General features: G+C 42.9%; 1 protein-coding gene across 1 annotated transcript in view; it reads right to left on the bottom strand.

Annotated features, from left to right (window-relative positions):
• Positions 1-18,674, bottom strand: part of LOC112106883 (suppressor of tumorigenicity 14 protein-like) — a 33,970-nt gene extending 15,296 nt beyond the window's left edge. The window contains exons 1-9 of the mRNA XM_026659039.1: positions 18,500-18,674; positions 18,140-18,308; positions 17,400-17,524; positions 16,306-16,373; positions 14,892-15,088; positions 14,753-14,791; positions 12,319-12,535; positions 9,360-9,502; positions 1,913-2,010 (exon numbers count right to left, since the gene is read on the bottom strand). Coding sequence (XP_026514824.1) covers positions 1,913-2,010; positions 9,360-9,502; positions 12,319-12,535; positions 14,753-14,791; positions 14,892-15,088; positions 16,306-16,373; positions 17,400-17,524; positions 18,140-18,308; positions 18,500-18,583 — 1,140 coding nt within the window. The 5' untranslated portion in view covers positions 18,584-18,674. The remainder of the gene's footprint in view (positions 1-1,912; positions 2,011-9,359; positions 9,503-12,318; positions 12,536-14,752; positions 14,792-14,891; positions 15,089-16,305; positions 16,374-17,399; positions 17,525-18,139; positions 18,309-18,499) is intronic.
• Positions 18,675-24,131: the final 5,457 nt, after the last annotated feature.

Genomic DNA, 24,131 nt, shown 5'->3' with positions numbered 1-24,131 from the left:
AAGTCAATTTCACAGTTTCAGATATTTACATCTGAAATTTCACAGTGTAATAACCATGGGAGTCCCGACCCAAGAGAGGGTTGTGGGGTATCACAAGGCTATTGTAGGAGGGTCGTGGTATTGCCATCCTTACTTCTGTGCTGCTGCTGACAGAGGCGCTGCCTTCAGAGCTGGGCAGCAGGCAATGCAGAACAAGGGTCACATGGTATTGTGGGGGAGGTCATCCCTTTTTTGGGGGGGCAGGGCCAGCCTTATGGGTGGGGTGACAGTCCAGGGCCCTGTTGTCATGGGGGGGGGGGTGCTGTGGTTCCCCCCCGCAAACACTGCCAGCCCAAGGCCCCTTTAACCACGAAGCCCTGGGTCTGGAGCCAGGGAGGAGCAAGGATGTGGCAAGGGTGCCGGAACCTTTGTAGAAGTGGGGAGCCACCAGTGTCGGAACCGGGGGGCCCAGGAGCCATGCCTCTCCTCCCCCCCCAAACTGCAAGCCTTGCACAGGCTCAGAGAGGCACTGGCAGGGGCTGCGTGCCTGCCCGAGGCTTGCAGTTTGGGGAAGCAACATTGCCCCATCCCCCCAAACTATGTCCATGTTAAAAAAGGGGGAGCATGGCCCCCAGTCCCCCCAGTTCCGGCACTGTTGGCTAGGGATGCTCCAGCCGGGGGCTCCTACCATGTGCTGGGCTCCAGCTGCTAATCCTAGCCAGGTCAGACCCACCTCCGTGAACCTCCCCTGGCTGCAAGAAGCTCTGCGGCTGCCACCTGGGGAGCGACCTGTACAGTGACCTGGCTGGAGAGCGATGGGGGCAGGAAGTGAGGTGGAGGTGCGGAGCTTCCCACAGCTGGGGGAGGTTTCTGGAGATGGGTCTGACCCTGCCCCAGGAACAGCCTCTGCAGCACAAAAGGAAGTCCCATCTCTCCCCAGCCCTGCCAGGAGCCTGGAGCATGGTAGGATTCTCAGCTGAGGCACCCCCAGCCCTGCCCCTCCCTGGCACATTTCACAGGGGAGACCAGATTTCACGGTCCGTGACGGGTTTTTCACAGCCATGAATTTGGTAGGACCCTATGCCTAGATTATAGTGTTATACTGTCAAGTGTTAATGGCTGCCAGCAAGCAGAAGTCTGATCTACAGACAGTTGCAAGCCTTTATTTAATGATAGCTGGAAACAATTGTAAGCCACTGTCCAAGGCAATGGGGCTGCATGGCAAAGCCTATTTGAAGCTAAGGCCAGTGGACTGCAAAGTTTCCCTGGGACTGATGCAAACATAGAGGCAAAGGCACTGATTGACATAGATAGCCACACATCGCTGTAACCACAGGCAGAAAGCTACGAGAAAGCCAGCAGGTAGTGGGAGAAGCAGTAGTTTACGTAGCCCTGTGAGGAACCGAGAGTCAGAGCTTCTTTTGCAAACATCTTTTGGAAAAGCAGACTTAGATTTCTGAACAAGAAAGCTTCCTCCTGTTTGTTTCTACTGTGTTCAAGCAAACAGGACTGTGTGCATCCTTTGTGAAGGAATAGGACTGCACCAAAGTAATACATGACTTGTATCATCCATTTCTCTTCCTAGTGGAAATGATCCAGCAAGGCCCCAAATAGCCACTAACTGCTTATGCCAAGGGGGTAATAATAGGATGCTGAGTTAGAACAGACTAATAGGCCTACTAGTCCAGTATTTTGTAGCTACCACAGGCTAATTTGTCATCTCCTGCCCCACTTGCAGAGGTACCTAAAGCCTAGTCTGCAGCACAGATGAAAACATGCGATCAGCTGCCATTTTTATGCACAATGGTTGCTAGCAGGGTTCTTGGCATGGATTCCCTTGTTTCATCCACAATGGAAGGCATGTTCTCCCATTTTTACTTCTGATACATAAAATGAAAACCTAATGAAATCACTACTATTTGCACAGACTTACTCTGAGTAGCCAGCTGCAGTCAATGTTTGGTGGATAGTAGCTTGGATAATAAGGGGAACTCACTGTCCCATTCCAAGAGATGTAACGCCCACCACAGACTGGAAGAGAAAAATACCAATAAATCTACACAGTTACATAAATGGCACTTAAGAGGAGTATTTAATTCACTCTCTGTTCCTTCTCTAGATACAGACTAGAGATAGGAGAATGGGCCATGACACTTGCCATCTCACTTCATCCTATGTTCCCAGAGAATAACTACCCTACGTTGTCATCATTCTGGGATTTCCTATCACATCTCCTATTTCTAGACATAATTACAACAATTAACTTTCAAATGAGAGCAGTAGATGAATCCAAGTGCTGTCCTCCAGTATTAGCTAAGTACGGGTATATTAGATATCCATGATAAGAATAACCAAATATACTTTGCTTCCTATTACCAAGTACTTGCTGAACATTCATTTTGTTGTTTCATATTAGGCCTGGTCTACACTAGGCTTTTATGTCGAATTTAGCGCCGTTATATCGAATTAACCCTGCACCCGTCCACACCAGGAAGCCATTTAGTTCGACATAGAGCTCTCTTTAAATCGATTTCTGTAATCCTCCCCAACGAGAGGAGTAGCGCTAAATTCGACATGGCCATGTCGAATTAGGCTAGGTGTGGATGGAAATCGACGCTAATAGCTCCGGGAGCTATCCCACAGTGCACCACTCTGTTGACGCTCTGGACAGCAGTCCGAGCTCGGATGCTCTGACCAGCCACTCCCCCGGGAAAATTTGAATTCCTTTTCCTGTCTGGGCAGTTTGAATCGCAGTTTCTGTTTGGACACCGTGGTGAGCTCAGCAGCAGTGGCAACGATGCAGAGCTCTCCAGCAGAGATGGCCGTGCAATCCAATAGAAAGAGGGCCCCAGCATGGACGGATCGGGAAGTCTTGGATCTCATCGCAGTGTGGGGCGATGAGTCCGTGCTTTCGGAGCTGCGCTCAAAAAGACGGAATGCAAAGATCTATGAGAAGATCTCTAAAGCCATGGCAGAGAGAGGCTACAGCCGGGATGCAACGCAGTGCCGCGTGAAAATCAAGGAGCTGAGACAAGGCTACCAGAAGACCAAAGAGGCAAACGGACGCTCTGGATCCCAGCCCCACACATCCCGTTTCTACGAGGCACTGCATTCCATCCTAGGTGCGGCCGCCACCACCACCCCACCCCTGACCGTGGACTCTGAGGATGGGATATTGTCCGCGGCCGGTTCCTCAGCGGACGGGGAAGAGGAGGAAGGAGATGAGGAGGACGAGGCAGTAGACAGCGCTTACAACGCTGATTTGCCCGACAGCCAGGAGCTCTTCATCACCCTGACAGAGATCCCCTACCAACCCTCCCCAGCCGTTACCCCAGACACAGATTCAGGGGACGGATCAAGCAGTAAGTGTTTTAAATATCTAAACATTTATTTACAACATAACTGGCGTATTTAAAATATTAACATTAGCTAAAGTGCTTTAAAACATGTAAACATTTATTTGCAACAAAACAGGAAGATTGAAAATATGAACAGTGGGTAAAGTGCTTCAAAACATGTAAACAGTAAAGTCAAACAAAAGGGGAATCAGTGCAAAGTGTATCATGATTTGTCTTTTTTTGGGCGCCTCAATATATAGTCCGAACCATTTTCAAAAAATTGCACAATGTCCGCTTCATGATTATAATGCCCAAAACCCTGCAGTCATTTGTCCCTCCAAGGGCACCTAAGCCAGGAACTGGTCAATGTAACCGGGGATAGAGGCGAGATCCTCCGGGGAGAACTCCTCATACACCTCCTGCAGGTGTTTTTCCAGCCTCATCAGCAGGTTCCTGGGCAGGGAGAGCTTATTAGGCCCCCCGTGGTAGGACACGTTTCCCTGCCACAACGCCAGCAGGTACTCCGGGATCATGGCCTTGCACAGCAGTGCAGCAAATGGCCCCGGTTTCTGAAGGCTGTCCCGGAGCATCTTCTCCTTCTGGCTCTCGGAGACCTTCAGGAGGGTGATGTCTGGCATGGCTCCCTGCTGTGAATTAGGTATGGGAAAGTTAGTATTGGGACTGCTTGCCCGTCCCTTTATAGAACTGCAACCGCCGGTTTACAGCCACGCGGTTTACAGCCGCGAGGGGGTGGGACAGGGGCAGAGTTCATGCTTGCAGGATTGCTGCCAGCAGAGACTCGCATTGCTTTCTATTTGAAAGGAGGCCAGTGCCACTCTTAAAGTTTTAAGCGGCCACAAGTCTACGGCTTACCATGTTTGCCATCTAGACAAAGTCCGGTGTCCTGCCCTGCTCCTCAGCTCGCCACAGCAAGACCGCAGGCACTGTAGGCGAGGGCCGAAAATTCGACCTTGTCCTCAGTGCGCATGTGATAGGTGCTCTGCATGGTCTTGTTCACAGAGAAAGACTATGTTCTCTGTTCACAGATACATTGCTCTGTCTCAGGAATTCACTCCCTTTTTCCAATTCCCACAGCCACATCTGCCCAGAGGCTAGCGCACATTAGGAGGAGGAAGAAGAGGACACGGGAAGACATTTTTGCTGAGCTAATGGGATGCTCCCGAGCACAGGCAGCCCAGCAGACACAGTGGAGGGAGAACTTGTCCCAAATGCACCGGGCAAACATGGAACGGGAGGAGAGGTGGCGACAGGAGGACAGGCAGGATACTCAAACGCTGCTTGGACTAATGAGGGAGCAAACGGACACGCTCCGCTACCTTGTGGATGTTCTGCAGGACCGGAGGCAGGAGGAGAGAGCCCCGCTGCAGTCTCTCTGTAACTGCCCTGCCCCGCCACCAAGTCCCATACCCCCCTCACCCAAAGTCCAAACACGGAGGGGTGGAAGGGGCCGTGAAAAATTTCACTCCACCCCTGCGGACTGCTCTACCACTAGAAGGCTCTCATTCCCCAAAATTTGAAAAGTCCTTTCCTACCCGCCTCCCACAAGACCCCGTCCAAGTTTCACCCCCCCGTTCCATGTGCGGTTGTTAATAAAGAATACGTTTCTGTTCATTTCTGTTTCCATCCTCTTCTTTTGGAGGGGAGTCTGTCTGAAGGGGGGGGGAAGGGGCTTGGTCATTGGACAGGACAGTCACCTTTAGCAGGGGGCAGGTGCAGCAGCAGGGCACATATACAGTGCAGTGACTAGTTATCCTGGTCAGTCTGGGAGGTGGTTTTCATGTTCTGTGTGGTGGGGGGGGTGGTGTTGCTCTGTGACTTGGTGGCGGGGGAGGGCAGTTACAGATCTTATGCAGCGGTCCTTACCCTGCATCACAGAGCCGCGCAGCAGGGGATCTGTAACCCTCCTCCCCCTGCAAGACAGTCACATAGCCGACACATACACGCAGTCCCGGCCAGGAGGGCTGGCAGGCTCCGTTGAAACAACCAGTCCACCACCGCGGAGTCTGTCATTCCTGGAGTTTAGAGGCATCATTTGCATCACAACCCTAAACCCGCCCCCCGCCACAGTCTGTGTCACAGGTTTAAAACATTCCCGCGAAAACAGTAATAAAGACAACGGTGTCCATTAACAAAACAGAACAGATTTTATTTTTTGGGAAGGGGGTGAAGGGGGTATGTAAGTGGAGAGGATAGTCGACGGCAACTGGGTAAAGAAAGGGGGGCAAGTTCTGCCTCTGTGTCCACAAACTTAAAAGTCACTGGGTACCCTGCTCAGCCTTGAAACTGGCTTTCAAAGCCTCCCGGATGCACAGCGCGTCCCGCTGGGCTCTTCTAATCGCCCGGCTGTCTGGCTGGGCGTAATCAGCAGCCAGGCTATTTGCCTCAACCTCCCACCCCGCCATAAAGGTCTCCCCCTTGCTCTCACACAGATTGTGGAGCACACAGCAAGCTGCAATAACGATGGGGATATTGGTTTCGCTGAGATCACAGCGAGTGAGTAAGCTTCTCCATCTCCCCTTGAGACGGCCAAAAGCACACTCCACCACCATTCTGCACTTGCTCAGCCGGTAGTTGAAGAGTTCTTTTTCTGTGTCCAGGGCGCCAGTATAGGGCTTCATGAGCCAGGGCATTAGCGGGTAGGCTGGGTCCCCGAGGATCACTGTAGGCATCTCCACATCCCCAACAGTTATCTTGTGGTCCGGGAAGTAAATACCTTCCTGCAGCCGTCTAAACAGACCAGAGTTCCTGAACACGCGAGCGTCATGAACCTTGCCCGGCCATCCGACGTAGATGTTTGTAAACCGTCCCCGATGGTCCACCAGTGCTTGCAGCACCATTGAAAAGTAGCCCTTTCTATTGATGTACTGGCTGGCCTGGTGGCCCGGTCCCAGGATAGGGATGTGAGTCCCATCTATAGCCCCACCGCAGTTTGGGAATCCCATCGCAGCGAAGCCATCTATGATGGCCTGCGCGTTTCCCAGGGTCACTACCTTTGACAGCAGTACCTTGACAATTGCCTTGGCTACTTGCATGACAACAACCCCCACGGTAGATTTGCCCACGCCAAAGTGGTTCGCGACTGACCGGTAGCTGTCCGGCGTTGCAAGCTTCCAGAGGGCTATGGCCACTCGCTTCTGGACAGTCAGGGCTGCTCGCATGCGGGTGTCCTTGCGCTTCAGGGCAGGGGACAGCAAGTCACAAAGTTCCAGGAAAGTGCCCTTCCGCATGCGAAAGTTTCGCAGCCACTGGGATTCATCCCAGACCTGAAGCACTATGCGGTCCCACCAGTCCGTGCTTGTTTCCCGGGCCCAGAATCGCCGTTCAACAAAATCCACATGCCCCATTGCCACAGTGATGTCCTGGGCGCTGGGGCTCGTGGTTTCTGACAGCTCTGTGCTACTCTCCGACTTCAGGCCCTCACGGCGGTGCCGTAGCCTCCTCGCCTGATTACTCTGCATCTGCCTCAGGGTAAGGTGTATGATAAGGTGCGAGGCGTTGAGAACGGCCACAACTGCAGCGATGGTCGCAGCGGGATCCATGATCGCAGTGCTGTGGCGTCCGCGCTGTCACTGATCAAAAAGTGCGCGAACTGATTTCCCGCCGGCGCTTTCAGGGAGGGAGGCAGGGCGGTAATGACTGACGGATGACGACAGTTACCCAAAAGCACCCTCGCCACATTTTTTTACCCAGAAGGCATTGGGGGCTCGACCCAGAATTCCAATGGGCAGCGGGGACTGCGGGAACTGTGGGATAGCTGCCCACAGTGCACTGCTTCCAATGTCGACGCTTTCCCTGGTACTGTGGACTGACAAAGTCGAATTACTGTCCTTAGTGTAGACACACACGTTCGACTTTCTAATATCGATTGCACATATTCGATTTAACTAAAATCGAACTACTCTCGTAGTGTAGACATACCCTTAGATACGATAGTCTTGTGTCTTCAACTGTTGTGTATGTGTTTCTACCCCAGCAGCAGAAGCCTTTCAGTGGCAGATTAAATGAACATTTCCTTCCTCTCGTATCTACCACACTGCCTCATCCCCTCCCTTCTTCTGCTATCTATAGTGGTTCAAAGTTTTGCTCTCTCGTCTTCAGCAAAGTCAGAATAGTATACAGACTTACATGCTTTGGGAGGCCCTTAGAACCAGAGGTGCAACACAAATGAGAGATTATACTAATGTATTATTGAGACAAGGCAAAATTCCTCACTCAGTACCACAAATGTAAGTCTGCAATAATGCCACTGAATTCAATGACTGACACTGTTGTCAAACTGGTGTAAGTAAAAGTAGACTCAGGCCCCTGGCTTCGCTAAGTGCCAATATGGTTGAATACTTGTGCATAGCAAATATTGCTACTGCTTCATCCTTCTTTCCAAGAATAATATTTCTGCAGTTATACCCCAAGACATGCTTTTCTCATTTCAGTAGGGAGGCTACCCATTGATTTACTTTGTGAAGATAATATAGCCTTTTTTGACCAATTAAACAGAAGGTATATTTTAATAGTAATGGGAAATACTCTTACATGAAATTTTTCGCTACTACTATAACAGACTACATTCACAGGTTTTATTCCTTTCTGGTTCCATCTGTGGGCTATATGATCTTTTCCCCTCAGTGTATAGAAGGAGTAACAAGGAAAGATCAACCCACCCATCAGCAAAGAACAATTTTATTCAAATAAAAAGAGAAGCTGTTTGACCTAACACTCTCATTTGCAACTACACTGTGGAAGGAAAGAGCAAACATTCTACACAAAGAGGATACAAGAATGGAAAATCCCCTCTTTGTAAATACAGTGGCCTGCAAGGAGGCATTCACATACACACACCACACCTGTGAATGTACCTCAACACTGATCTGCAGAAACGACCTCTCTGAATGGTCATTGACCTCTCTGAGGAGCTTGCCATAGAATGAAGATGGCATTTTCATGATGTTAACACTGAATCATTAAAAAGTGGACGGAGATCTTCAATTAATTTCATGTAAGCCCGTTTGTGTATCTTTAAGACTGGTGCTGCATTTGAATTGGTGACTGAAAAACTCCACTTCCCACTGACAGTACTTGTAATCATCCAGTCCCTGCCCCCCAATTCCTATTGACTGTTTTCTTGAGGCAATATAGCAGTGTGTGAATTAAGAAATCAAGAGCAATTGCATTTACCTATTATATTTAAAATGGAATTCATTTCCATGGCAAAATTTGAGCGTCTAGTAATTTTGGGTGCCCAACTTGGGCAATCTTGAAGGGGTCTGATTTTCAAAAGGTAGGTGCTGTTGAGCATTCACTTAAAGTAAGACCACTGAGGGTATTAAGCTGGGCAAGCAAAAACCGATGTACTCAAAATTACCTGTCACCATTGAAAATTTAGCTTTGTAGGGCTATTCCCTATAATGTATTCCATAGGGACAAAACGCGTTGGCCATTAATTCTGTCCATTAATATCTATGATCCCTTATTTATCAGAAGAAGGGGGAAAGATTCAGTAATGGCAAGCAAGTAAATAATTATTGGTATTAGTTTCACTTCAGAAGTGTCTGCAGCAAAATGCAGGTGACTCAAACCACGGCAACTCAAAGTATTCCACTGTAACCAGACAGAATTGCAAGCTTAACCCAAACACTCTCTACCCGTGTGCCTCATACTGGAGCTGGCAGGAGCACCAAGATTGTATAGCAGCCTTGTGCCTCTTTACTGAGATTGCCAACGTGCTCTCTTGGGAGTAGTATATGTGAAGAGTAAACATGAAATTTAGTGAGTTAGAGCCGGGGGCAAATGCAACTATTAGGAGAGATGGTCTAATAGTAACCAGAGAGGAAGATTAATCCTACCAAATGGAAGGATCTCAATCCCCATGCTCTGCTCAGCTATCTGAAATCATCTTCAGGGAGATCAGAATGGAAACTTCTTTTTTCCAGAAACAATAACCTCCAAGAAGTAATGTCCTAAATTAGTAGTGGCTAAAAGTCTGAACTTGCCTACATCAAATACATAATTGATTTGAGTACATACCAACTTTAGGAACAGCTTGGAAGTATGCTTTTAGCATGTTACTCTCTTTTCTTCTGTCCAGTGAGAAGGTGACCAGCATAACATTACTCGATGAAGTTAACCGTATGACAGGAGGGCTCCAGGCCCCTGGTACTCCACACCACCTGAAATATAAACAAACTGAATTAGATAACATTCTGTACTACCCATCCTTCTCTGAAATTAGACTGCAATTCTTCCAATACATTCAGCTGAACTTTGACATAACTCCCCTGGACACTTGCTTTTCTTTTATCCCATCAATGAATTGTTTGCCATTTGAGCGCCCAATATGTTGACCTGTAGTTTCCCAATCTCAGATTTCATTTACTCAAACGCAGGGTCTGGGGTAGTTTTAAGATACCTGGTCTCACTGCCAAAAGGATGCTGCTAATAGGTACATAGAGATTTGCAGTTTTACAAAGCCATCAGATATTCAATATCACATCAGGCCAGTTAAGCCTGTACATAGTGATAGTACCTAGAAGCCAACTAGGCTGGGACTCCATTGTGTTAGGTGCTGTACAAACAGAGTAAGTGACAGTCCCTGCCCCAAAAATCTTGGCATCTGAAAAGTACCATTTAGCCTAGTTACATGTCTCAGAATGACCAATTACCAGAGGTTTTTCAGCAAGATGGAAGAAGCCACCCAACGGGCAATAAGGTGAAAACCAGCCCATGAGGGAAATTTCTTCTTAATTCCAAGCAATAAATAGTTGACTGATACCCTGAAGCACCAGGGTCTAATATCCCTTATAATTTATGCCACCTTCAATAACTGTGGATAGTCTTATCCATATGAATGTCTGTACTACTTTTAAACCCACAGTACATTTGAAGTTTTCTTTTACCTGTTTATTAGTAGGCAAGTTATCACTGATTCTAGTGGTGTTCCCCATTCTAAGTATAGCAGTTACATGTGCAAACCAGTAAGAGATTACCTAATGGTTATAGAAACTATCCACCGCACTAAGCTCTTTGATTCCATGTTATCTTGTGCCTTTGAGTTCCAAAGGTTACTTATTATGTAAGAGAATATTTTTCCCCATTAAATTTTATTGGCTAGTCCCTGGCCCTGTATACAGGGTAAACAGAAGATCCCAACTGACATTCTGTGTACCTTTCATTATTTTATGTACCTCTGTCTACCCAGTGCCCTCTTACTCAACTCTTCTCTGAACTAATAGTCCAAATATTTTCCCTCTCATATGTAAGTTTTTCCATGCATCTAGTGTTTGGTCACCTGTTTCTGAGCCTGTTTTATTTGTGCTGTATCTTCCTTGAGATGGGGTCATGAAATTGCATACTGAGGATATACAACAAAGTCTTCAAATATTTATATGCGGTGTGCATTTTTATAGTGTTGCACAGCCTCACTTGTACTTTCATGGCTAGGTATTTGCAACTGTGTACAGTTCACCATTGTACTTTATGGGAACTACTCAGAATCATTTATGGCCTCCCAGTTGAGTCACCCTCTAGAACAGAGAATAGCATGAATAAGCTGAATACTAAGGACAGTTAATGGAGATTGCCCTTTAGCTCATGGGATAGAACCAGTGGGTTTTGGAGTTCAAAGTAGGGAGGTATATTCGCCATCCTGCATGTGTACAGCTGCATTTGTTTCTAATGTGACCTAGGGGATCAAGTACACAGAAAGGGATGATCACCTGAAGCATCTCAAACTTCTCTTCCTCTGGGATTTTGGATCACACACAAATTGAAGTCTTGGAAGACTGCAAGGCATCAAAATGTCTATCAGGGATGGTCTAGACAGTATTTGGTCCTGCCATGCGGGCAGGGGACTGGACTCAATGACCTCTCGAGGTCCCTTCCAGTCCTAGAATCTATGAAAAAAGTCAAAGGGAACTCTGGATACAGCACCCACAGTAAATGATTATCTATTCTCAACCATGGACAGTGGGCACGTGTCCATAGATTCCACTGGACCTGTCCAGAGCATTGGACAGAGTTAACCACTAGTTGTGTTTGACCACTCTAAAGAATTTTGGGGGATACACAAAAATACACATTCAGTCAGTGAACAAGTGTGACGGATGATTAGTACCCAATAGAAACAGCAAAACAAGCACACACACAAAAAGTATTTCCCGCACTTGAATTGTACATTGCAGATAGTGGGATTGGAGAGAGTCTATCTTTCCTGTGTATGTACTTAATTCTCCCAGTGTATCAGCTCCTATTTTTGAGACTCCTGTTGGCAAACATGAGTGCACAGGTGAGTTCAATGTACTTTGTAGGAGATAAATACATGTAACTGAAATAAAAATGTCCTCTCTGACATGAAGCTTTAACTGATAGTATCACAAGCCTCTTGATACTAACTTGAATTGAATCCAAGCCAACACATTTCTTCTTTGCTTTCTAAATAGTCGAATTACTGCTTGTAAAACACGATGGGCTGACAGCCCTTTAAATTGATCTCTATCCATAGAACAGATACAGCATGGGTTCTCCACCGTGCTCACCCTGTGTATCTCAGTGCTGATTTGGAGGGAATGAGGGACTACTACTAGGCAATGAGTCAACCAGTGTGTGCCCTTTTCAATCCCTGACCTCCTTGCTGAGTGCATAAACAAAGGTGAATATGAGTGCTAAATATTGGCAGATACTTATGAGTCCAGATATCTCTTTGATAGGAACTGCAACAAGACTACCTATTTATTTCAGGTAGGTTACCAAAGAGGCATCACATGGTACTGAGTTCTGGTCACTGCTAAACCTCTCTGGATCTTGAACTAGCCTTTAGAACCTTTAGAAGGTTGTATGTTTCATTACCAATCTCTTGAGCCATGCAAGCCTTCTTTTTAAAAAAAAAATAAAAATAAAAATGTGTTCATGAGCGCTCTGGTAGGAGATACATATAAGATTTGGTGTGTGTTTTGCCAGAGAAAAAAGTGGCTTTCCTTTATGATCATACCTTGTAATGATCTTGTTCTGAAGAGGAAGAAGAAAATCATATGCAGATAATCTGTGTGATGCACAACTCCCTGGAGTGACACCATGCAGAGTAAGGACTACAAGTCTCACAATATAGTTAGAAGGAACACGCAGCCTCCACTGATAAAAAGATTTCTTGGGATTCATCAAAGTTAAAGTCCTGTTGTTACCTGGCTTTGCATACAGGTCGAAGGATACTGATATACAAAAGACAAACTAGATCAGTGTCTGAAAAAATGTAGACAAAAGGGTAAATAAGAAATTAATTGGGGAAATCTCTGTCCAGATCCTAGTAAGCAGTTGCCCACATCTCTAAAAGACTACCCCAGCTGGCATTCTTGTCAGTCTCAGCAAAGAGGACAAGGACTGAATATACACTGAAGCCATGCTGTGATACATTCTCATACCTGGAAGTGGCCCGCTTTGGGACAAAGCTGAAGCACCGTGGTATGGTAGGGGGAGCTCTGTGTACCTGGCCTGTGAATATACAGTCTAATTTCTACTTCTGTTAATCCAGCATCTTTCACAAATGCTAATTGCAATGCTAGAATTAATTCAGATCAAAGCAGCACCCATTGCTTTTAGCGTTAGCAAGTGCAAATTAGGCCACAATCAGTTCTAACCAACTAAACAATTATAATGGCAACCAAAGTGCACACAAAAGATGAAACCCTCAAAATTAGAGCTTTTTACATAACTCCATAACTTTGTATGTGACCCCCCCAAAAACTCACCAGACAAAACCAAACACAGCATACCTGATCTCACTGTAAGGCTGAAAGCACATGCGCCTTAGGTTTAGCCCCAAGTGAATTGTTTTAGTCATTTCCTTCAGTCAATTGGGGCTTATGTTTCAGCATGGGGTTAACTGGTTCAGAAGAGAGACTCTGCCATCATCTAATATCTTTCAGGTACAAGTCTCCAGACACAGAAGTGCTTCTCTGAGACAAGAGACCCTTCAGTTACAGATCTGTGTCCCATAGCTCCCTCTTGTCTCACACCTTTTATTTGACTCTGCCTGCTCTCTTCTCTTTCTTTGCAAACCTTCAGATTACTGCTGGTGCATTGTTCGTTTATGGCTGTACCTTGACTCCACCAAGGAGGAAACTCTATCCACACCAACATCTGCAGTGTTTGATTATTGCAAGTCTGTGTCCCCCCGATCCCTGCCACCAACCCAACATATACAGAGGTTGCTGCAAACTGCCTTCTCACACATACTGGCTCCCCATTCATTTCACATTCTTCCCAGAACTTCACTGGCTCCCCATTCATCTCACATTCCATTAGCCTGACGAGCCATCTCTTCAACTCTTGACATATCATTTGAAATCTCAGCTGAAAAAAAAAACATACCTCCTCCCTTACCTATGCCTCTTCATTTCTCTCCCTCTACTATTCAAGACACTATAAAGCACTTGGGGGTACCATTGGTATAGAAAATAACATACAAAAGGATCATTAACTATACTGGCCAAAATTTTCTAAACTGGCTGTCTAGAGTTGAGTTCTTCACTATATATTTAGGCAACTATAGAAATGGTTTGATTTTTAGGTGCTGAGCAGCTCAAACTCCCAGTACAAGTCATTGGGAGCTGCTGGTTCTCATCTACACCTTTGTATTTGGGTTGCTAAATATGGCTTTAAAAGTTGAACATGCAAGAAAGTTTTGACCAGCAAGTATAAAGAATTCTCTCTCACTCAGTCTATTACAGTGTACTCCTGTTTATCCAAAACCCTATTATCTGTACCTCTGCATAACCCAAATCCCTTCCATGGCCCGCAGCATGAAATACGTGTCCTCTGCAGCCTGCATCTCATGCTGGGGCACAAGGAAGGGATTTGGATAACACAGAGGTTTGGATAATAGGGCAGAGACATCCTGCCCACTTCTCCTCCCCCGGCCAGGACTGTGAGGAAAATCCACCCCTAGTTGTGGGGGAGGCGACCCTGCTGCTGAATGGCTCCTGCAGCAGTGCAGGAAGTCCTCTGCAGCCCTGCTGTCACAGGAGTGAATAAGGCAGGCAGAGCAGAGACCCCAGCCAGGACTTCAATAAGGAGGAGGAAGAGGAAGAACCCCTCACTGTGGGGGAGGCCACCCCACTGCTGAATGGCTCCTGCACTCTCGACTATCTGAACTCTCAACTATCCAAATAAAATCCACGTCTCCCATGCTATTTGGATAATCAGGAATGTACTGTATTTAATATATAAACTCTTCAGGGCAGAGACTGTCTACTTCTCTCTTAGTACAGAGCTTACCATAATGGGACCCGATTCTCACTTGGCCCTTAGACATTACCAGAATAAATATAATTAATAATAATTATTATTGTGGTGCTGCCACCATTCTATTGTTAAAGAAAACCTAGTTTTGCAAGTAGTAAAGTTGTGTATTTAAGAATAGTAATTACCTGACTTCAGTGTCACATCGTAGTCTGAAGAATCTGAAACTTAAATTAAAAAAAGGGACATCTGTAAGCTATGTGAGCAAAACACAACCTGAAGGAGTTTTTAAAACTTTTTTTTTTTAAATGACAGATAGGTTGTTACCAAAAAGCTCCATTGTTAAGAGATTAAAATCCTCTTCCACAGGAAAGGATTCAGCAGAAGAATTAGTAGTCTGAAGTGTATGTTTACTGATTATTTCCTTATGTTTCAGTGAGGTTAGTTTTTTGAAAGAGTGCACTATCTCTTGCGGTGCCCAGAATTTATTCCAGTAGTAAGCTCGGAGACCATCTTCTCCTTCACTGTGGGGGGAAACAATATATTATAAATCGATTTCAGTTGTCATTTTCAGTTTCATTTTGATTAGTTCTGTAGTCTCAGCTAGCATACGTCAATATTAACTTTCTGCACAACTGTTTTGCTACTGCTGTATATAGAGGTACAAAGCCCTCTTCTTGCAAAGTTCCTCTTTTCCCATAGACTAGGCAGACAGAAGTTGGATATAGACAGATCCATCACTAAAACAGTTAAGCATGAATGCTGAAAACAATTCTCCTGAGGAAAAATCCTTTTAAACTTTTCTATAGAATTCTAATCACTTTTTTATTTTATTTACCATCATGTATTAAAGCTCTAGAGCAATTTTTCCTAAGGGCCACCTATGTGGTGGCTTTTTGAAAAACTTTGAGTTGTCTTGTCTGCTCCCATTGAAGTCAATGGTAATATTCCTGTAATACTATGAAGTCAAGTTGCATTTTCCTTTTGAAAAATGCCACCACAAAATTATACCCATATTCTGCCCAGCCAGAGAACCACACAGTCCCTTGTTCAAATTATTCGTGTGAAGAGGAAAAAATAGTCTGCATGGGTATGTACATGAAGAAGCCATGGCTGGATCAATTGATTTATGTGCATAAAAAGGCAGACGATCATGCCTCTTGATCCCTAGACTCCATCCCAAAATGGCCAGTAGCTCAGGCTTTCAAAAAATTACAGATGGAAATGACTGTAGGACCATTCTATTCCATGCGCTGGCTTTCCTGGTAGGTGCTTATGTAGAGTGCCCCACTAGAATGTACACCTGTATATTTTGTTTTAGGATGTCAGAAAAGGTGTTGCATTGGTAGGCATCTTACATAAACAGGTTATTCAAAAGAGTGGAAGAGAAAGAAAAATGCCTATTGAAAACTGCTTTGCAAGATCTGAAGTAGGTGGATAGACTTGAAAGCAATCCCTTCAACCAGCATGAAACCAATCCACAACCAACCAACTTGGATTTTGTCTAATAGTTTTCCTCAGTAACAAACAAAGTATTGAAAGCAAAAACCTTAAGTATTTATCTCATAGCATTTACCCCTTGGTTTTAAGTATGCTACCGTACTTGCCTTTATTTCCCGTATTATAAAATTATACATATCTCTCCAAGGAAAGCCATTAAAAATAAAACACACACACACACACACACACACACACACACACACACACACACTTCATTTAGTACATCTGGAAAAGGACTTACCTAAATGCAGCAACAACAGATTTCAAGTAATATTTCCCTAACGTAGAAGACTCATATAGTTCTGCAAACTGACAGTTAAATAATTAGAAAGCTAAATATAAGAGCAAAAGAAATTGTTAAATTTGATTGTCAGCTAATCAAAATTTTTGAAGTATCATGCCATAAACACTTCACCAGTAAATTGCATTTTAAAGTGACTACAGAGTATAAAGAGTTTCTAGTCAGGTAAGAATGGTAAGCAATGTACACATTTCAACTTCCATTTCAGTTTGAACAAAAGTTGAAATGAACTCTTCTTTAGCCAAGAAAAAAAAGTGCGTGTAAGGAAATATAAAAAAATTCAAAACTAGATTATGTGTTTTAATTATTTAAACTCCATGACATTTCTGGTTTATAATCCAGTCACGGACAACTCATGTCGGCCATGCACAAAGCAGTTTTGAGACACAAGATTAACTCTGTTGGGAAATACAGGCTAACAGAGGGCGGCTTTGTGCTTAAAGAACTCTGTTAGCATGGACCTAGGAAACCGTATTGATCTCACAAATACAAACTTGTATGAGAAGCGCAAGAAAGCAAGCATTGTTGTGCTGGTGAGGAGAGGGGAACCAAAAAAGAGTTTGTGCAATAATTTAAAATTGTCATTCAAAAACCCACACCCAAGCAGCCACAAATGAATACAGGGTAACTAGACTGAAAAAAAAAAAAATTCACTTATAGTTCTTTTACAAAAGCTGAACGTTTTCAGCTTTGAACTACCCTTATTTTAAAAACAACAACAAATATTGCTATTTAGTGTAAGATAACAAGGTTGAGTTTGGCTAGTTACATTCCTAATGCACTACGGCAGCGTAACAGGTTTAATTGCCTCCCATCCACTTGCCCTGTCTTAAAGAGGGCACTTGTCTTAAGCTTTGTAACTTGACTCTCTCCCAGACTAATCCTAGATTTTATTACTTTGAAAGAAAAGAACAAATACCCATGACTCAAACCTCAGCTTTCTACTATACCTTTGAATTTTGAAGAAAGGATTTCAACTAAACCAGTGATAAAATGTTTTCGAGTTATAGGCTATGTCACCTGTGAGTACTTACATAGTTCTGGATTGCTTCTGCTTGCATTATAAATTTCTGTGACTTTGGATCAGTGAGGTCACTTGTATAGGTCAAGTTAGGTATTTCTACACTTCCACCAATATAGATAAAGGAGAATGCTGGAGCTACAGAAACAGGATCATGCATTAGCAAAGTTAATAGCTTAGCCTTGCTCCAAACATTCAAGAACCAGATGCTTGTGAAAGAACTGATTTAACCTTGATGTTACTCAACAGAATTATGTGAAAATAGGGCATGTTAATGAATCAAACTACTGCTATTCAACGGCTGAGGATAATACTCAGTAGAGAATCATACTGTATTTGTAGGGGAGTAGAGCACAAATGTTGGCAGTGTTGGATTTCTACCTATACATTCAATTTGCTAAAACATTACTGGCTCACAAGAATAGAAATTTTTATGATTTTAGGCTGGGATTTTAAAAGGGCGAGTTTCTATAGGATCCAAATCCCCTTGAAAAGATGACTGAATTGCAATGGCATGCGGGCGCTAACTCCCTTAACTGCAGCCCTACTGACTATGGAATCTACCAAGTGTCCAAGCACAATCCACACCTTCATGATTCTCTAACTACTGTTTATCAACACATAGGTACTGCCTTTGAATTAACATTAACTCATCAGCCTACCTTTTAAGTTGTACCTGTCCAAATACGGAATGGATTCAGCACTTAAATGGGTATTGAAAAATAAATGGTGTTATTGAGGAATGGCACTTACATAATGAATAGTACAGGACCAACACGAGTACAGTGACTGCTAAGGAAATCAGAGGTAACATTCCTAGAAGCCATCTTCTCCAGAAATGCAAATTCATCTGTTTGAAGAAAGAATGCTGCACATGTGAGATTTCTTCTTGAGGAGACTGGAGATGGTGAAGATTCGGACTCTGTTAAAGGAAAACAAGTGGAAAATATCAATAACTCAGACAACAAATCAGGTGCTGTTTTCCTTGCCCAATTTATAACTATTGCTTCATTTATGAGCTATTTTCCAAACGTGAACATACTCAACTACATCCCCAAGTGTAAAACATGTTTATTGTGCTTTGTGCAATGAAGCTTAGTTGCAATCTCTTACCTGTCCAGATCCATGTTCAGAATCGTTGGGAGCTGGTATGCTGTATACCACAGGGATCCGTTTGGAGGGGAAAGACTGCATCATTATGCTTCGAGGACTTGCTTCTGACAATTCTAATCACCAAAATCCTGAAAGGAACTTGAATAAGGTGCACTTTTTCCTATTGCCTCTCTCATTTCACCTTCGGCATACTGCTTAAAGAGAGAGCCAGTCTGCATTCAAGGTAGGTGGGAAGGAAAAAAAGTCATCACTGCTGTAACTCTTTGTTTTCCACACAGGCTCAAGAGATCCCTCCAAAGGAAGGAAAGATCAGTTATTCGTCTCCCTTAGAAATACATGAGCTAGAGAAACTTTCAGTTACTTTTCCAAACAGCGCGTGTACAATAAATGATCAAAAACAAATTAAATCCAAGCTGATCTAAATGCAGCAGCTTCTATTGAACACCTGATAGAAAGCCTGGAGATATTCACTGGAATCTGAGGTGCATCATTTCTGAGGAAAACAGACTTCTACAATTCTAAAAAAACAGCAATGTAGTGCCTTTGTCACAGAACAGAAGTACTAATAATACTTTTCTTAGTGTTCAAGTTTACCTTCTTGGAGTAAATTGCTTTACTACAACTGACGTGAAATTCTGCACGTCAATAAAGAAAATGTAAACATAGATGCTGGAACTAGGAGGTGCTGGGGGTGCGGCAGCACCCCCTGGCTTGACGTGGTTTCCATCACATATAGTTAGGTTAGTTTGTTTCAATGGCTTATGGCACCCCCCACTATACAAACTGTTCCAGCACCCCTGAGCGTAGGGGGCTTAAAATATTAAAGGTCCTAGTACTAAAGTCAATTCAGAGAATTAGTAAACCCAAAAGTGATACAGAATGCAGAAGGAATTTGCTTGAAAGCAATCTAGTCCCTTTCATGACTCAGGAATGCAAAAAAGAACCACACACAAATGTTTCTCTTTCAAGTCCTCCTCTCCTTTCCACCTACTCCCATTTTATACATGGCTCGCTGATTGACTGGTATTTTTCTGACTTAAGTTAGAAAAAACTTTAAGATAGAAGAAATGCATTAGTGAAGAAAGCCTCTTAGATTTCCTTTTTTATAGGGTCAGCCCTGAAAAAAACCTAAACAATACACATGAAGAAAAATGCATGAGAAGCTTTGTTTCTAGTTTATAGTACCCAATTTGCTGTAGTCATTACTTAGCCAAAATTTACATGGATTTTAATGACCTTTGCATAAGTATCGTCTACAGGATCAGGCATATAGGTGGTTGAATGCAAAACAATACTTAACCACCCTACTAAGATCCTTGCATAAAAACTAGTGTATGTGCAAACTTTTAAACATTATACTCAATTTAGGGAAACTGAGGCTGGGTAATACGGTGACTTTCTCAAGGTCACATAGGGAGCTGGAATAGAAAATGGAGTAGTTTGAATTCTAATCCTTTGTTCCAGCCACTTAAACTTATCCCATTTTAGGTATTTGTAAACTATGAAGATTCGGGTCCTATAGATTAGAGAGGAGTAAATTATAATCCCCTACACTGTAATTTATTAGTTGAATGGAGATTTAAGATTCAGATTTCAAACATGAAAAGAGCAACTAAGTGCCCGAATCCCATTTGGTCCTCTCATAATCTCCCCTTTAGTGCACATGTTTCAGAGAAGTAAGACAAGTTTTACCCTGCAGAACTTGTATTATATCTGCTGGAGTTAATGCACCAGGTAAGAGTTAAATCACAAAGGTATGTGGACATACTGTTGTAACGGGGGCTTCATCAAAGAAATGGGTTTAAAGATAGGGTTTGGAGAAGACGAGCAATAATATGCAGGCAATACAGTGTCTTAGAGCTAGCATACCATTTAGTGAAAAAACAAGCCGCAAAGCTGCTTGTAATTTAGGGCTGGTCTACACTGGGTGGGGTGGGATCGAACTAAGATACGCAACTTCAGCTACGCTATTCGCGTATCCTGGCCATCCTCATGGCAGCAAGTCGATTGCTGCGGCTCCCCCGTCAACTCCACTTACTCCTCCTGCCAACATGGAGTACAGGCGTCGATTCGGGGATCAATTTATCGCGTCTAGATGAGACGCGATAAATCGATCCCTGATAGATCGATTACTACCTGCCGATCCGGCGGGTAGTGTAGACGTGGCCTTAGATATAACCACCACTGTTCGATGCCTCAGAGGAGGTATTGCTATTCCACTGCACATTTTAAAACTTTGTTTATGAATTGCTTCTTCAGAGTATATTTAAGAATGATAGGAAAATATATTGAATTAAGGCTCCTCTCCTGAAAAGCAGCATAGACTTTAACAGCCGTGCACACATTTAAATATGTATTTATTAGGGCTGTTGATTAATCGCAGTTAACTCACATGATTAACTCAAAAAAATTAATCGCGATTAAAAAAATTAATCACAATTAATCGCAGTTTTAATTGCACTGTTAAACAATAGAATACCAATTGAAATTTATTAAATATTTTGGATAGTTTTCTACATTTTCATATATATTGTATTCTGTGTTGTAACTGAAATCAAAGTGTATAAATATTTGCAATGTAAAAATGATAAAAGAAATAGTATTTTTCAATTCACCTCATACAAGTACCGTAGTGCAATCTCTTTGTCGTGAAAGTGCAATTTACAAATGTCGTTTTTTGTTACATAACTGCACTCAAAAACAAAACAATGTAAAACTTCAGAGCCTACAAGTCTACTCAGTCCTACTTCTTGTTCAGCCAATCGCTAAGACAAACAATTTTGTTTATATTTACAGGAGATAATGCTGCCAGCTTCTTATTTACAATGTCACCTGAAAGTGAGAACAGGCATTTGCATAGCTCTTTTGTAGCTGGCATTTACGTGCCAGATATGCTAAACATTCTTATGCCCTTTCGTGCTTCAGCCACCATTCGAGAGGACATGCTTCCATGCTGATGATGCTTGTTAAAAAAAATAATGAGTTTATTAAATTTGTGACTGAACTCCTTGGGGGAAAATAGTATGTCCCCTGCTCTGTTTTACCTGCATTCTGCCATATATTTCATTTCATAGCAGTCTCGGATGATGACCCAGCTCATGTTGTTCATTTTATGAACACTTTCACTGCAGATTTCACAAAATGCAAAGAAGGTACCAATGTGAGATTTCTAAAGTTAGATACAGCACTCGACCCAAAGTTTAAGAATCTGAAGTGCCTTCCAAAATCTGAGAGGGATGAGGTGTGGAGCATGCTTTCAGAAGTCTTAAAAGAGCAACACTATGATGCATAAACTACAGAACCTGAACCACCAAATAGGACAATCAACCTTCTGCTGCTGGCATCTGACTCAGATAACGAAAATGAATATGCGTCAGTATGCACTGCTTTGGATTGTTATCAAGCAGAACCTGTGATCAGCATGGACTCATGTCCCCTGGAATGATGGCTGAAGCATGAAGTGAACATATGAATCTTTAGTGCATCTGGAATGTAAATATCTTGTGACACCGGCTACAATAGTACCATGAGAATTCCTGTTCTCACTTTCAGTTGTCGTTGTAAACAAGAAGCAGGCAGCAGCATCTCGTGCAAATATAAACAAACCTGTTTGTCGGAACGATTGGCTGAACAAGAAGTAGGACTGAGTGGAGCTGCAGGCTCTAAAATTTTACATTGTTTTATTTTTGAATGCCTTTTTTTGTACATCATTTTACATTTGTAAGTTCAACTTTCACGATAAAGAGATTCCACTACAGTACTTGTATTAGGTGAATTGAAAAATACTATTTCTTTTGTTTTTTTACAGTGCAAATATTTGTAATCAATAATAAATATAGAGTGATCACTGTACACTTTGTATTCTGTGTTGTAATTGAAATAAATATATTTGAAAATGTAGAAAACATCCAAAAATATGTAAATAAATGGTGTTCTATTATTGTTTAACAGTACGATTAATCACAATTATTTTTTTAATCACACAATTAATTTTTTTAATCACTTGACAGCCCTAGTATTTATGTCTTTGCAGGACTAGAACCTTAGATTTCAAGTTGAATGCTGGAGCTAGTTGCAATTTATCCTCAATGAAATTGCTCAAAATTCAGCCTTTTCAAAAATGGACTCAAATGTTTTAAACTTTTTTTTTTAATTTATTTATTTTACAGTTTTTCAACAAACTTTATGTGAAATGTTTTTTTCTGGCAGCTGTCCCAAAAATATTTCTCCTTCCCCCCATTTTTCCAAGTTTGGGTTTTTTCCTTCTATTCTTATATTGCCTGTTTTGATCCGTCAGCTTAGTGAAATTTTCCTCTCCTCACCCCAAAGCTAACAAGTTTAATTTTAGAAAGTTTCCCCACTTACCAACCCCTTCCTTCTCCCCCTTCAGTCATTTAAAAATATTCTGTGAGAAATTTGGACCATTATGGGAAACAGAATAAACATAGTTTCAAATTTGCCACAACATTTATTTTTCATTCTGCAGCCAGGTCTAGTAACTATGCCCCATATCAGAATATATAAAACTTGTTTTGACAAAGACAATTATTATTATTATTATTAATAAATAATAATATATACTTTATTATTAATTATTATTAAGCACTGCAATAGTGTCTAGAGGCCAGGGCTCATTAGTGCTAAGCACTGTACAAATACATAACAATTCATCACTGATGAAAATATTGGCCTATAGATTAGTATCAAATGTAACCAATCCATATATAAATTGGTACAAGCATATTTTGAGATCTAAACCTTCAGACTGTCTTAACTGGTAATACTCACAGTAGTAATCATTATTTCGTATGGTGGTAGTATCATCCTCTAAGTAGACAATCTACAAATTAAGTATTGGTGTCAGAATCCAACCTAAAGTCAAAATGATGAGCAGTAGATTTTAGCATGTCTAAAATGGTTCTAGGATTTGAGTCTTCACCCTCAATATTTTAAACATCTTTTTAGTACATGCTACATCTAGATGTCTGACACTTGCAGTGTAAATTCAGGATAAAACCCTCAGATTCCATTAGATTGTATTCATAACACTTTTTATTCATTCTTGACAAATATTTGTAGTAGCAATTGTGTTCTCAAGAGCTTTTAGAGAGAGAAACAGTGTCAAATACATGTACAAACACAGGCACACGAGCACTTTTGCAGGGTGGGTTTTTCAGCTGTTTTGAAACTGCAGTTCTCAGCCAGCAGAGCAGAAGGACCTATTTCTCCAAGTCAATTAGTATACTTGTTCCGTCGACAGGTAGTCACCAGTAGATGGCCAATGAGAACCCTGGAAAGTGGAGGAAAGTGGCTTTTGGAATTCAGAGTACTGACAAAAGGCGCCATTACTGCTGATTGTTTAGACTATTACCAGGTAATATTGGAGAAGTGGGATGAACAAGGAAAAGACTCACAGGTCACAAGAAAGGCTGGATTCATTTCCTTAGGCTGCTTATTGGCCTGGTTTTTGTTTTTGCATTCTTGAAGAGAAATACAGCTGCTGCCATGGGACCCAAATCTTCCGCTTGTTTGCACGAGGGCTGGTTCTTGCTCACCCGCTCAGAGTCAAACTGATTGCCACCTGTGGGATCAGGAAGGAGTTTTCCTCCAGGTCAGACTGGAAATGACCTTG

This window comes from Terrapene carolina, unplaced genomic scaffold, assembly GCF_002925995.2.
Source record: "Terrapene carolina triunguis isolate 2854851 unplaced genomic scaffold, T_m_triunguis-2.0 Scaffold558, whole genome shotgun sequence".
NCBI lineage: Eukaryota > Metazoa > Chordata > Testudines > Emydidae > Terrapene > Terrapene triunguis.
Note: the sequence above shows the minus strand (reverse complement) of the source record. Positions and strands in the feature narration are given on the sequence as shown.